The sequence below is a fragment of the Pempheris klunzingeri genome, chromosome 15 (genome assembly GCF_042242105.1).
Source record: "Pempheris klunzingeri isolate RE-2024b chromosome 15, fPemKlu1.hap1, whole genome shotgun sequence".
Classification (NCBI taxonomy): domain Eukaryota; kingdom Metazoa; phylum Chordata; class Actinopteri; order Acropomatiformes; family Pempheridae; genus Pempheris; species Pempheris klunzingeri.
In genome coordinates, this window is record NC_092026.1 from 4,342,411 (window position 1) to 4,356,698 (window position 14,288).

Consider the following 14,288-nt stretch of genomic DNA (forward strand, 5'->3'; position numbering starts at 1 on the left):
TCATTATCCTCTCAAGGCAAATACACAAACTGAACATGGACTTTGAACTTTGGTATATTATAGTTATGTTAACAGGGAAATAATGGAGACATGTTTTTAAAGTCTTATAAGGATAATAGAGGTTTTTTTTGTTGTTCTTTTTAACTCTGACAGGCCTCTTCAGACCTCACCGTTGTGTCACACATGTTCAGACAGTACGGTCCTGGGTGCTGCTGACACATTTATTAGCTGAACTAAGATGTAAACAAACCTCTGCAGCACTTTGGACAGGATGCGCTCATGATGACGTGACGCTGCGTTCCGAACAGCGCCGTGACGACAGAGGTCAAAGGCACGTGCGGTTGCCAGGGGCGACCGACAACAGACAGCGGCCGTTGGAGCGGACAGCAGAGAGGCCGCCATTATAACCACTATAACCACTATAACTACTATAACCACTGCTAAAGCTCTGAATTGTACTTTTCTTTGAGGCCCAGTTAGTCCGGCGGGAAGATGTCCACCGTCCTGTCCACAGTTTTGTCCGAGGTGGACTGGGACGAGCGCTTTGCCGTCCCCGAGACCACCGCCGAGAACAAGGCTCTGATAGAGGAGGTGAGTTTGGGGAAGTGACTTTTATCCACGACCCCGCTGATTAAACAGGTTGTTTTAGTGAATTAACCCTAAAGTAACTAAACTAGCTGGCCTTTAAACGACCTCAAGTGAAGATAGCATAAATGTAGTAACCCAAGGACTCGTGGTTACTATTACTAGGACTGCTAACTAGTTGTGGTTACCAGAGAAAAGGTGGTCATAGAGCTAAACTGACCTTAATGCAATGTTGTTTAGAAATTAGTTCACAAATGACTCAAATACACTGACACTTATATTTACGTTTACATATATAAACACATGTACATACTGAGTTTATAGGCTACACATTTGTTTATTGGTATTTTAGTTAGATGCCTTTTTTTTCTATATTTCTGGCAGTCGTGCTCTATTGTTCTTTTATACTGAACTAGTCAGCAACGCCTGGTTGAACTTTTGTGTAAAGTTTTTTTTTTCTTACTCTTAAAAAAACTTTTTAGACTCCAGATCCTGTGGCACACTATCAGTCTCTTTCTTCATAGGCTCACAGGAGCTTCTGTTATACCATGCTTCATTTTTATGAACACTTTTTAATGAGAAAAACAGCTACGCTTCAGTCACATTGTCATAATCACATTGTACATATCCAGACCACGTGGCCCCAAAACCTGGATTACAGCGCTCCAGGTAAATGGCAAGCCTGTTCATATGTTTGCGACTTTGAAACTAATGGCTTCCTCAACAACAGATTCGTAGAAAAGAGAGGGAGTTGGTGGAACTGGAAAACAAACTTGAGACAAACAAGGATCGCAAGCAGTCAAATATTGAATTCCTCAAAAATGCTAAGCAAGAGCTGGAAAACACTGAGGTAAGTGCATCAGAAAAGCATTATTGATTTATTATGTGTCAGAGAGGTGTGAATCTCTTCTGGTATTTGTAGTTGGATTATAGTCAGCGTCTGACATTTGGATTTTTCTGCACATAGGGTCTGTGCAAGGCGATGGAAAGTGAAGAGGAGTTGGAGAAACACCTCACAGCCCTCGCGGAAAGGGAGAAGGGTCGCTTGAAGCAAGAGATTGCTAAAATGGAGAATGGCCAAAGATCTTTAGCGGAGAGGAGGAACATGCTAGAGGTCTGTACCATCCACAACATATAGAAACAACTATGGCTGTGGGTTCCAGAATATGCTGCTCAACCTTTGTCCATATCCTCAGAACCACATCTTCAAGGCCAAACAGAAGCTAGATGAGTTTAAGAACCAGATGAACTGGGACCAGCAGACCATGGATGCATTTTTAGAGGAGTCTGCTCGCAAAGATGAGGACACAATGGCCATCATCAAGTACGCCCAGCAGGATGAGCAGAGGATTAAGGTGAAGAGAAAAGGGCAGTGTGAAATGAGTATCAACAGGCTGTGTATCTATCATGTTTTCAGCATCAGTTTTTAAACAGTTACAGTTTAAAACAGCTTCATAATCTCTCCTGATACAGTCACTCACTCTGGCTGTGGAGAAGACGACACTGGAGGCCAACGAAAAGCGCAAAGCACTTGACAAAGAATCCACTGAGACTGTATCTGCACAGGTACTGCAAAGAGAGCAATGTGTATTAGTAGTAGTAACAAAAACGACATGATTGTCGGGCAGATGAGAGGAGCTGAAGTTTGAAAGTGAAATAATTCCCTCAGGATGCCCTCAGACTTTGTCACAGACAGTCTGGTCCCTTGCATTCATCGTACATCAGTCTGATCTCAGAACATCTAACGCTGCAATTTTTATGTCCTAAATCATGAAAGATGAAAGTATAAATTTGGTTTTACATCATGTTGCACTTGTATATCACTCCCGTGGGAAACCCTTTCACATCTTTTAGTCACAGACTGTCACGATGTCCACGAGAACACACTTTTCTGCTGCTTTCCAAACAGATTGCTTTGGATAAAACTACAGAGAACTTGCAGCAGGCCCACCTGGAGACACGGCAGCTCATCCGCCAATGGGAAAACACAATCAAGCAGATGAAGCAACGAGACACTGAGATGCAGCAGTGTGCGCTGGTAAAGTCTGTGACCTTCTGCTGGAAAAAGACACGATCACCCAAACTAAAGCATAGAATCGTCTGAATAATAAAAGCCGACAGAACGTGAACGCGCACTGAACGGTACAGCTGAGTGACAAGTGTTTGTTTTCTTGTCTTGTTCCTTCATCCGTCCAGCAACTTGCCCAAGCCAACCAGAAGATCAGGAAAAGGAATGCCACCATTACAGAGAGAAAGCACCTGCTGGATACTCAGAGGAACAACAACAAAGAAACTGAGAGGAAGATCACCGTAGCGAAGCGGCACGCTGTGAAGCTGCGGCAGGATTTGAAGGAGCAGGAGAATAATTGCAGCAGGCTGCAGGATGAGGTCAGTTCAAAGCAGCTCAACATGAGAAGAACTCCTGTTGGCTAAATGTGTCACCAGAGAATCAAACATCTACAGTTGTGGTCTTAGCTTAGTAGCACTCATCACACATCATAAGAGTGAGCGGCTTTCATGTGTCTTGCAGCTGGGTAGTTGTAAAGTCAGCCTGGACAGAGCAACCTCCGACGTGGCCTCTGTCACATCCCACATATCCAGGATGAAGAAGAACATCCAGGAAGGCAATGACAAGTCAGTGAAATCTCACAACCTGGAGATGTGAATTAGCGCCCTATTCTGAGTAAACACGCTCTGTCTGTGCGTGTGTGTGTGTGTGTGTTTCAGACTCGAGCAGGCCAGAGCCTACAATGACGCGCTGGAGGAGAAGCTGCTAGGCGTGACTCAGATGGCCCTTAGTGAGGAGGAGAGGGCTGCACAGATGGACCAGCTCCTCAAGGACGAGGAGCAGGTGATCAAGGTAAGAAGTCTGACAATCCTAACCCTTTTATAGCTTCAAGCACAATCAACCATGAATTTAAAGTTACAGTGGACAACATGTGGCATTACTGATTTCAAACAAGACATTATATATAGAGCGAATATTGTTTTCTTTTCAGTGCTTTGTGCCTTAACACTACTGTGTGACCATATTTTGGGCCCGTGCTTTAGGAGCTGGACGTCCAGCTGCATAACTACAGTGAGGAGGTTTTATGTCACAGAGAGAGTTTGAAGGCCCTCAACACAAAGGAGAAGGATTATGTCGCCCAGATTTCTAGGAGTAAATCCGTCATCATCAACCTGCAAAACCAGCAGAGAAAACTGGAGAAGGAATTGATAAGACAGCAGATCACCATGAATGCACAGGCAAGCTTACCAAAAACCACATACAAACCTTCTACAGTCACGCTGCCCAGCTCCAGCACATGTATTCAGATTTTCCTTCCACTTTCCCACATTGTGTAGGACTTCCAGATCATCCGCCTGGGAGATAAACTGGCAAAGCTGCAAGGTGACATTCACTCAGATGAAAGGGAAATGCTAGACATGAGGATTTCCGAGCTGACCGAAGCGCTAGAGGAGAAGAAGAAGAGGGCCAACATGCTTACCAACACGCTGAAGGAGTCTGAGGTCTGATTCTTACTTCACCTTTACCTTTCTGCATCTTTCACACACTTAACCTTCTCACACCCATCTTTCTCTCTGACAGGATGATATTCGCTATTTGAGGAAAGCGGTGGAGAAGTCAGGAGCCCAAAAGAGAGATCTGACAAGCAAGGTGGAGGAGCTCATGCTGCTCCATAAGACCAACGATAGTGAGCTGAAGAGACTCAGGCTCAGGAAGCAGGTATCATGAAACCGCTCCACTTCAGGACTTACAGTGCTCGAGTTGTGCCCAGGAGATTTTCTCTAAGTGTGACTCAAGGTCATATCTCACTTTGGAAGGTTATTCCTCACATTTCTTTAATAATTATTTGATTGACAGAAAAGCAATTTTCCCCAAAATGAATTATTCCTTTAAACAATTAAACACCGACCTTGTTTTTTTGCCACCTTGTACAAATACACCTACATACAGTGTTAGAAGATCTCCTTCTGACACATCTAAAATACAAATAAACAAAGCCGTGCACCGTGTTGCTGACCTCACACATTTCTCATCAGGACAATATGGTGGAGCGCAACATCATGAAGATGGAGGTCAAGCGGGTGAGGGATCTGCTGTACAACAAGGCCGACAGCGTGCTGTCCTTGGAGAAGAGGAAGCTGGAACTGCAGACAGCCATAAAGGAGAGGGAGGATGAGATCAAGATCTACAGAGAAATGCTCAGCCAGCAGCTCAAGATCAGTGAGCAGGAGAGACAGAGACTCAGGTAAGAACCCCAGCTGTGAGCCCAAATCTGCAGTCAAACAGGTTAGACTTTGCCCTCAGCTGTGTTTCATGTCATCAACAGGACGGCCTATGTTGAGCTATATTAGCTCATCATTCATATCATTTCAGAGAACTTTTTCACTAAATTTAGCAACTGATTCTTTCTCAGTGCTGAACTGAATGAGAAACTGTCCAAGATTGACATGATGAAGAAACGCTTTGAGATTGTGACGCTTTCACTGGCAGCGCCTGTGGGGGAAGAGGAGAAATCACAGGCTTACTACATCACAAAGGTGAGAGGCCTTTAAACACACCACCATGTTACACGCAGAGTCTGTTGAAGCCGAACAGGGTTCCTGCGGTGCACGACAGAACTCTGAATCACTGCTGTGTGCTTTTCATCAGGCTGCACAGGAGAAAGAGGAGCTCAAGCGGAAAGGAGACGCTCTGGATGCTAAAATCTCCAAGATGGAGCTGGAGAACAGAGCTCTGGAGAACACCATTCAGTTGTTCAACAACAGTAACTCGGCATTTCGCAAATCCCTCAACAAAGCAACTGAATCCAGTACGTATGAAGCGTAGAAGAACGCTCTTATCAGGGATGATTAGCAGGAAGTTTTCTGTGTTTTCTTTTTGTGTGTTGGACTCAGTACAGCAGCTGTCACTGATCACATGATCCCAAAGTAATAAAGTGATTCGGTTTCAGGTCCAGAGTACCAGGAAAAGCTGAAGCTAGAGGAGCAGTTGAAGGCGGCCGAAGAGACGCTAAAGTATAAGAAAAGACAAGTCCAAGAGCTCCAACAGGACTTACAGGTTTGTCCTATTTATAGCCAGTGCTGACCAATTACTTCCTGAATAATTAACACCTCATCCTGAATCAGGAGCAAATCACAACACTCACAGATGTTTATGTGTCATGTAGAACACAGCCCACTTTTTAGACATGATAAACGCTGTTGTCAGACAAATGTTATGTCATATTTGTCGCCTGTTATAAGTAGGCAAGGCAAATCTATTTGTGTAGCATGTTTCAGCTACAAGCTGATTCAAAGGGCTTTATGTAAAAAAACATTAAAAGCATTGTGACTAAGTGAAGAAAGAAAGAAACTATATATTATCAAATACAATAAAAAGCACAAGGAAATAAAAACAAGCTAAAAATAGAGTAACACAGGTATAAAATGACAGGAATAAAAGTCACAGTGCATAAATTATTAAAGTGTTTATGTCCATGGAGCAAGACTTCAAAGCTGCATGTAAACATAAAGGAATTAAATAAGATCATTTACTTTATAGCTCGGCTACGTTTGAACTTGTAATGATTCAGATAAAAACAGGCAAACAGCATCATCAGTTAATCTTCATATACCAGACATGATCTGTTCTTGGACATTTTTTATGGCTTCAGGCAAAGAAAAATAAAAACTGGACTGAATACAAATCCCTTTTATTTATTTAATTCTAAACATTTTTATCTTATCAAATTCCAACCCAGTTTGCAGCATGAATTCTTTTGCTTATTAGTACTGCACCACATTAAACACTGATGGAAATGACCTTTCTTTCAGTAAATACTTACTATGAACTAGATAAAGAATATATACTTTATTCTGTATTTTCCCTTGTCCTCCTCCCTCTTCACTCTTGTGTTCACTCGTGCTCCATTTCTCGTCTCTCCTCTTCAGTATCACTAAAGAAACTTCTTGTATTATTTAACTGTGTCCTAGCGAGAGTATTAGGTCATAAATAAACTCTCCCAACAACTCTATTTCTGTGAGTCATCCACTGAAATGGACCTCGCACGGATCTCCTCTGTGTATGTGTCCCTCTACGCCTTGCTTTTGTGTCCTCATTTGTGTGTGTGTGTGTGTGTGTGTGTGCGCCGCTCTCCATTTCCAGGACATGAACAATACCTTGGAGAGTCTGCTGCAAGAGGAGCAGGTGGAGAGAGATAAGATAGAGCACAAACAGTCACTCATCAGTAAACTGAACAAAGAAATCGCTTCCCAGCAAGAGAAAGTTGACAGAGCAGCAAAGCAGGTTTGATTTCTACGTGTACCACTTTGTCTAAACACGAGCGCTGGAAGTGAACAGTAGATAAAGGAGGAATGCTGTGCGCATATATTCATATCAGGTATCAAAGAATACAAACATTTATTATCAGCTGTGTTGAAACCTCGTCCTTTCCTGCTATTGTTTAGTGCTCTAAGCTGACCAAAGAGATCCGCTCAGCAAAAAACACCACAAAGACTGAGACTTTTGAGGAGAAGGACATAAAGCTGAGGGAGTTAAAAGAATTCAACAAAAATATCAACAAGATGCTGAATGAGGCCATGGAGGACAAACCTGATCTCAGATCAGCGTTGGAGAAATACTTCCTGCAGGTAGAAAACAGCCATGATTAAGTCACGACAGGCTGTTTTATGGGATTTAAGCCGAACTGTGAAGGATTTTCGGTGTTACAAGTCTTCTTTAACCTTCATGTTTGTTGTCTCTCAGGCCAGTCTGTCTCTTCCATCTCCATCCTCCACTCCCACCAGCCATCGCAGCTCCAAGACGAACTCTGCCCGCAGCTCCGCCTCTCTCAGGTCAGGCTTCTTTGCTAAAACCCTTCTCCAGAGAAGGTGATGGTAGAGGTTAGAGAAATAATGAGGGGCTTGTTGTCAGACGGTCATGGACTGATCATAAAATTGTGCATGAAGAAAATGACTTCTGTTGTGTCCGTTGATTATAACCAGTGGTTGCACTGGGACGCTGCACACTGTGACGGTGAAGCGCTCCTGAATAATACATGTTTTATGTGAATAAATGAAATGATGATGAGATGATTCGAGTGTTTATGTTGAGTCTCTGTGGGGCAGGTCTCCTGCGTCCTCAGCCAGCAGCAGCCCCAGGGCCTCTGCACTCCACTCCCCCGCACTGAAGACAGTGGAGCTGGGCCTGGATCTGACTGTGACCTCGCCTCCTCTCACCACCTCCAGACGCTCCAGCTCTGCCAGCAGCAGCAGCAGCAACAGCAGCCGGAAGTTAAAGAACCCGTAGTGTGCAGCTCGTCTATCTGATGGCTCATTTATTATCATTCTTTATTTATATATGTGCATAAAGAACGAAGGAGGGTTGTAGTTCCTTAGAGTTAGTTTTAGAAGAGGTTCAGGACCGTTTGTGTGTGCTGGTATTCTGTATTTTGATGCAGTAAAAAGTCTGTTATTGTTGATTTTACTGTCTTTGTTCATTTCTTGATAGTTATTTATTCTATTTATACATGTTAATCTGATGTAGCCCACAGGAAGACATGATTATTACAAAAAAAGTTTGGATGTGCCTATAATTTTGCAGCTCGACAAAAAAGTGGACGGACTGAACTTATCTTGTTTTAAATAAAAACAAAGAAACTCCGTTTTTTTCTTTTTATGTTTTAATTTAATTTAAACATCAGAAAAAAGTAGTAGAAAAATCTCAGAGCTATTGTTGCACACATCACATGTGCTACAACCATTAGTTGTTTTTTTAAATTATGAAGCTAAACTATTTATTTAAAATCCAAATGTTTTGACCTGCATGAGTCACCCACGGCCCAGTCCAGGTAATTCTTCGACTGAGGGATGTATTGTTTATTGCCACACCCTCTGAAAAATGGGTGTCATTTCCTCGTACAGAACAAAAGTAGTGTGGGAACAGAGGGAGCACTGCTCTCACTACTGAGCTCGCTCACCTTCGACATGCTGCCTCTGATCCTGCTCGCTGGATGTCTGGCCTCCTGTGCTGCACAGACGGGTGAGTACACTGGCAGAGGATCCTTGTAAATACGGATCATTTGAGTAAATGCATTGAGCTGTCTAGATCGAAAATGTGCTTTAAATTATTTGAATGTGTCTCCAGCACCCTTTCCCTCGATCATGACGGCCACTCCCTTCTCACAGCCAGTCCGGCCAACAGCAGTCCTGCCCACACCTGGATCAGTAAACAACGGCAAGTGCACAGAGTTAGTTTCACTGTGGAGTTTAAGAAGACTTTGATGATTCTGAGTTTCCTTTTTTCATGTCCCACAGTCGTGGCGATCCTCGAGACAGCTATTAAGTCCACCAGGGAGCTGGATGAAACCACGGTCGATCCGGTCCTGAACCACGTAATTCACCAAACCTTCTTCACCGTCTCTTTGGATTCACATTCATTTACAGGTCTGACTGTGATGAGTTCAAATGTATGCTGTGTCTTTCAGTTGTACGACATCATCCAGCGAATCCACCCGGATCTGAACTTCAGTCTGACAGTAAAGAACATCACCAGAGTCTGAAAAGGTTTCTGTGTCTTCTGATTATTTCTTAAAGGTATTCTTTTTACTCTCGGAGGCCTATGCAGAACCAAATGGAAGTACTGAACCACCACTGAGGACAAAGTAACAAGTCCTCATTGGTGTTTAATGAACTGCAAAGCCTGAAATGATAAAGTACTGTTACTGCATTGGCTTTGATTCATCAGAGGAACATAAATAAGGATAAAGCTGCCACGGCGTCAAGTTTGAAATATCAGAACTTGAATCTAGATGCTTCAAATGATACTCACACATTTCCTGTAATAATGAGTTAACTGACCTAAACCCTGAACCCGTCTGTGGTGTACTGGAGGGAGCTGCTGTAAACTGGTTGTCAGAATCAATCAATCAGAAATACATAATGATATAAGTACTAGATTTCCAAATAATGATATATTTAATCACCTTTTAATTGCTTTTAGTTACCTGTGACATTTCCCTCAGTGCCTCATGATTTCTGCCTTGTTTTAAATTCAATAACACAGAATGGGAGAAATGAATCAGTAGTTTCATGATTTGATTGAATCGTCACTTGGTTTCACTTCTTTGATTTGAGCTGCTGAAGATGTTGGCAGCAAAAGTCTGACGTGTTAAACCAGGATAATAAATAAGTAGAAGGAATAAACGTGGGATACAAACAGAAACTGTCCACACCTTCTGTCTTTCAGTTTTGTTTGTTTGTGTTAAGTCAGCTTTCTTTTAGTTCAGATTCAGAGTCAGTCTCAGTAAACTCTCAGCAGAAAGAAAACGACAATGTTCCTGTTCAGTTATGCCCTCAGAAGGATGAACTGACTTTGAGCTGTTCTGGCGCTGAGATAACACTGTCATTGTGACAAAACCCATCTCTGACTAGCTAAAGGTTGTCGTTGAGCATGTGTGACGTCCATCGTAGCGCATCTAAACAGCTGATGTCAACGCAGAAACATTTTTAAAAAGTCATGTTGAAGCACAGAGACGTCAGAGACCTGTCAGATCCTCAGTGACATGTGCTTCTGTGAGCTACAGTGGAGACAGTAACATGAAGGAAACTATATTATAACAAAAAAAGAAAGAATTATGTAGGAATTTCACAACTTTCAAAATCATTTAATTGTTTTGCTGATGTCTGTAAAAATGTTCTTGCTGCAGTTTAGTTTTTAGCCAGCAGAGGGCAGCATCGGTTGAAGATGAAGTCAACCTGCTCACATTAAACCTCTCACACAAAAAATAAAAGGCTTTGTTTGCTCCATTTTGCCCCATGCATGAACGTGCTTATGTTTAACATAAAACATGTCAATAAAAAGGTCATCATGCCCCTGAAGTTTTTCTCTGGTTTTGTTCCAGTGCTTGAATTACACACAACCCACAGCATCGAACCCACCAACCAACAAACAACAACCTGCAAATCAAAACATTTCTGCAAAATTCAATGGCATTGAATGGGATTTATTGTTAGAATTGATTGAATAGCAAAAAAGGAACATTTGACTCAGGAAATATTTCTTTAAAAGCATTTATTGTACATGTCTTTGTCAATCATGAAGCATCTTTATGGTTTAGGGATTAAGATGATAACATAATAATAAGATAGCTTCATAGATCTTATAGCTATAGTGTATATTAATAGTATATTTCAAGAGTAGCTTCTGCCACAAGTCTGAGTCTAATGTTGAAAAATGCTTACATATTCACCATACAGCATCAATTTGAAAGGGACTTTGCTCGCTCCAGTCGCCCAAAGAATCAGTTATCGCCGCTTTAAAATTCCAAATAGTTTAAATGGTTGAACAGAGACAACTGTTGGAGAACAAGCAAAGCACACATGCCACAGTAAACCACAGAGCATCTTTGGTTTCAGAGGTCATTTTCATGTTCAAACCGTCGGATAGAGAGAAACCAAATGTTGTGGAAACAGCTCACAGTTCATCCAGAGGAGAAAAGCTCGTGAAAAGGAAATGTTGATGTTAATGTTGAGGATACTGAGTTCAAACAACCCTCAGTGGAGAGAAATGGGCAGCAGAGGGTGTGAAAACAATTTAAAACCTATGAATAACCTGAATTATAAATGGCTTCATAGAGAAACAGTTAATTAGTTGAACAACACTGAGTGTGACTGTGATAACTTTCTCTGTACGTTTATATCTTTAGACTCTCTCTCTCTCTCTTCCATGCTGCCATCCATGTTAATCGATGTCCTCCTGTCCTCTCTTCCAGATTTCCACATGACCTGTGATGTGCTGCCCCTTTTAAGCCCTTGAGGCAGATGGACTCAGCATTCGGGAGACGTCCACACACTCGACCGCAGGCCTGATCTACCTGCCCTCAGCATGCACCTCCGACTCCTGTTCGCAGCCTCAACTCTGCTCCTGGGGGCCACACTCACCATCTCACTGGCAGACCGCACAGCACAGTGCAAAATCAAATGGTAATGTAGGTTTATTTATTTATTTATCTATTAGTGCACAGTCAGCATTGATGGAGAGAAGATGGAGAGATGTGTTTAACTTGAATCAAGCTGTATGTGAGTGTTCTGTGGGCGCTTTGAGAGAATCTTTTAGTGAATTCTTTGTATTTTTAAAAGATTTCATTTTGACTTTTAATGCCCAAGCTGCATCATGTGACCAGCTAGACACTGGTGATGCTTCATGGTGTCGTTCCAGCTGCATAAAATCCAGTGTAAAAATGGGTCGAATGCGTGTCAGACAAAGTCCTGTGCAGCCTAATCCCTCGTGCATGTTATCTAGATTTGATGTGGGGGGGCTACAGGACTCATGAGACTCTCATTAGTCCCACCTGTGCACAGACACAGACAAAAGTTTGGACGATTGATAACAGAAAATAAAGCTAAAGTCCCTTTTTTTGATACATAACACCATCTTTATCAGTTAAGATTTTTCTGGTGTTTTGAAGGAGCCTTGAACTGAATGTTTTTTTGCAGGTTGTTTGGCATCTCGTGCCAAGATGTCTACGCTAAGCTGGTGAGCCAGATCAAGGCCTGGCAGATCGGCCAAAGCTGCCTGTATGAAGGGGAGAAGTGCTCCTACGAGGTCAGAAACATCCACTCAGCACTGACTCAAAGGTTTCACACAGACCATAACAGTAGTGTCTGTAAACCAAACAGACATTTATCCTTTAACATCTTGTGTCTGATGTAGGAAGATACATTACCGCCCTGTTTAGCATTTATAAGCAGTGTAGAGACATTTATTAATCGGTTTATGTTGTCAATAATTAGGACTCTTCCTGTGTGCTGGTGTATAAACAAATGCAATAATATAAAACATGCTTGTATATTTTTTAATGTACATATTAAATAATGCAATTATAGTTTATAAGACACCATTTGTTAAATGTTCAGCGGTTATAAATGATAAACAGGAGGGGTTGAAGTAAAGCGTAGTAATAATAGTAATATAGAAACCTAAGTAATCAATAATAAATGCTGCCTATCATTTTGTAAAGCACTGCATTAACTCATGGCAGCAGTACCTGATGCACAACGTCCCTCCTGTATGAACAACAATGAGTTTGTGTCAGTGTGCACTGTTTCCTGTCAGACTTGACTGAATCTGAAATGTGCCGCAGCTCGTGTCCACAGCTCCGTACCTGATCACCGCCACACACACATCTCCAGCCACCAAAAAAGTGAACGACCTTCAGTTCCTCCTGGAGCAGTCCACCGTTTGCAAAATGACTGTAAGTGCCCCCCCCCCCCCCCCCTTGAATGAGTGAACAGACTGAAGCAGCTCATCCAAAATGAAAACTGTGTCTTCGATGTAAAGCAGCTGCTGGGCTGACAACACGCTGCGTTCAAGGCCGCGGGACTCATTCACTTCAAGTGAATACCAGATCCCATCGTCATAAATGTTTCTGTTGGATTTAATGGTGCAGTCATAAAAAATGTAAAATTCTGGGTTTGGATATTTAACTCAGTGTAAGTATCACATGCTTTTGATGAAATGTTGAAGCCGGCTCATGAAAAATGTGTGTGTGATGTTGAGATACAGTGAGAAGAAATGTTATTTTTCTCACTGATAAAACTTTAAGAGGGACATCAAAGTTCAGAGGGTGAGTCAGCTGTAGTCGCTGCTGTTCGCTTTTCTGGTGCCTCGTGAAAAATCTGTGTCCTCTGATGTGTCTGGTGTGTCTGGTGTGTCTGGTGTGTCTGATGTGCAGGGGGACGCCGTATCTGAGTTCTCCAAAGACCCAGCTGATAACAGCACAAACTACTGCAGCCTCCAGAACCTGATGGACGGTGAGCATCCTGTCTCATAACCATAATTATGTTGTGTTGCATCCTGATCCATAAGAAACCATCATGATGAGTGTCTGTGTGCTCCTCTGTGTTCAGGAAGTGACCTGATCAGTGCTGAGGGATACAAACAGTTCAGCAACAAGTGGATCTGTCCTGGGTTTGACACGGCAAACTGCACCTTCTCTTGAGTGGAGAAAATGGGTTCTTACCAGTAGATTTTTTTTCCTTCTGATTTAAGTGCACCATTAATATTTCTGGTCATAGTTTTAAAAATGATATGTAATCACAATTCAAAATGAGTTCAACTGTTAATTTCTCTAAAAATGACTTGTTTGCATGAATGAGGTGTTTTTAAAATAAATGAAGTAAATAAAATCCCAAATATGAAGCTTTTTGTGAGACCTGCTCAGTCAACAATCTAAAGCGTCTCAGGATGAACAGTGAAAAACAATTAGAAACACTCCCCTGCATCTGCTGCTTCTGTGGCATGTGGGTCTGAGTCTGGCTGACAAAGAATACTATTTGTAGTTTTTGCAAAGCTGTAAAGAAATGAGCACTTTTTGTGAGTGTGAACGGTGCCTTTTATATAATGGTACTTTGAACAAAGGAAAAAAGAGGACTGAACAGAAGAATGCATTAAAATCCACACGCAGTTTAATCACAAATGATGGAGAAACGGAGTGCTGCACGCTAAACGTCTAAAAATACATGTTTTACAGTTTATAGGGGAACAACTGAGAGGCTACAGTGCAAAAGGCTGTTAATACAACCTATGAATAATGCATGACTGATGCATTAATCATGCCTGTTGGAGATGTTTCACCAGGAAAAGGGAGGAGATGAGAGACAGAAAATCAACCATAAGCCAGCAGCAACGACTGACTCTGAGAGTGTTTGAAGACTCT

The 14,288-nt window shown here is 42.1% G+C and overlaps 3 protein-coding genes across 3 annotated transcripts; all 3 read left to right on the plus strand.

Moving 5' to 3' along the window:
* Positions 1–492: 492 nt before the first annotated feature.
* LOC139214090 (coiled-coil domain-containing protein 39-like) lies at positions 493–3,930 on the plus strand. The gene is made up of 10 exons (XM_070844831.1): positions 493–591; positions 1,316–1,435; positions 1,553–1,699; positions 1,782–1,940; positions 2,059–2,151; positions 2,495–2,623; positions 2,782–2,973; positions 3,116–3,219; positions 3,313–3,445; positions 3,637–3,930. The coding sequence occupies exons 1-10, from the start codon at positions 493–495 to the stop codon at positions 3,928–3,930; spliced, it is 1,470 nt and encodes a 489-aa protein (XP_070700932.1).
* A 132-nt stretch (positions 3,931–4,062) lies between these two features.
* On the plus strand, positions 4,063–7,893 carry ccdc39 (coiled-coil domain 39 molecular ruler complex subunit). Its single transcript, XM_070845463.1, has 10 exons — positions 4,063–4,095; positions 4,175–4,312; positions 4,630–4,838; positions 5,007–5,130; positions 5,243–5,402; positions 5,544–5,650; positions 6,737–6,877; positions 7,039–7,221; positions 7,337–7,425; positions 7,699–7,893. Exons 1-10 carry the CDS (start codon positions 4,066–4,068, stop codon positions 7,877–7,879), a joined length of 1,362 nt encoding a protein of 453 aa, XP_070701564.1. The 5' UTR covers positions 4,063–4,065; the 3' UTR covers positions 7,880–7,893.
* A 3,525-nt stretch (positions 7,894–11,418) lies between these two features.
* Positions 11,419–13,571, plus strand: LOC139214091 (uncharacterized). Its single transcript, XM_070844832.1, has 5 exons — positions 11,419–11,553; positions 12,067–12,175; positions 12,714–12,824; positions 13,305–13,383; positions 13,480–13,571. The coding sequence occupies exons 1-5, from the start codon at positions 11,456–11,458 to the stop codon at positions 13,569–13,571; spliced, it is 489 nt and encodes a 162-aa protein (XP_070700933.1). The 5' UTR covers positions 11,419–11,455.
* Positions 13,572–14,288: the final 717 nt, after the last annotated feature.

Excerpts from the sequence above, each read along its gene's own strand:
- LOC139214090 (XM_070844831.1), top strand. The coding sequence starts at position 493 with ATGTCCACCGTCCTGTCCACAGTTTTGTCCGAGGTGGACTGGGACGAG. Across the intron at positions 2,624-2,781 it reads AGATGCAGCAGTGTGCGCTG|CAACTTGCCCAAGCCAACCA; the intron begins GTAAAGTCTGTG and ends TCATCCGTCCAG. Across the intron at positions 2,974-3,115 it reads GCAGCAGGCTGCAGGATGAG|CTGGGTAGTTGTAAAGTCAG; the intron begins GTCAGTTCAAAG and ends TGTGTCTTGCAG.
- LOC139214091 (XM_070844832.1), top strand. The coding sequence starts at position 11,456 with ATGCACCTCCGACTCCTGTTCGCAGCCTCAACTCTGCTCCTGGGGGCC. Across the intron at positions 12,176-12,713 it reads GGGAGAAGTGCTCCTACGAG|CTCGTGTCCACAGCTCCGTA; the intron begins GTCAGAAACATC and ends AATGTGCCGCAG. Across the intron at positions 12,825-13,304 it reads CCACCGTTTGCAAAATGACT|GGGGACGCCGTATCTGAGTT; the intron begins GTAAGTGCCCCC and ends TCTGATGTGCAG.
- ccdc39 (XM_070845463.1), top strand. The coding sequence starts at position 4,066 with ATGCTTACCAACACGCTGAAGGAGTCTGAG. Across the intron at positions 4,313-4,629 it reads GACTCAGGCTCAGGAAGCAG|GACAATATGGTGGAGCGCAA; the intron begins GTATCATGAAAC and ends ATTTCTCATCAG. Across the intron at positions 6,878-7,038 it reads TTGACAGAGCAGCAAAGCAG|TGCTCTAAGCTGACCAAAGA; the intron begins GTTTGATTTCTA and ends GCTATTGTTTAG.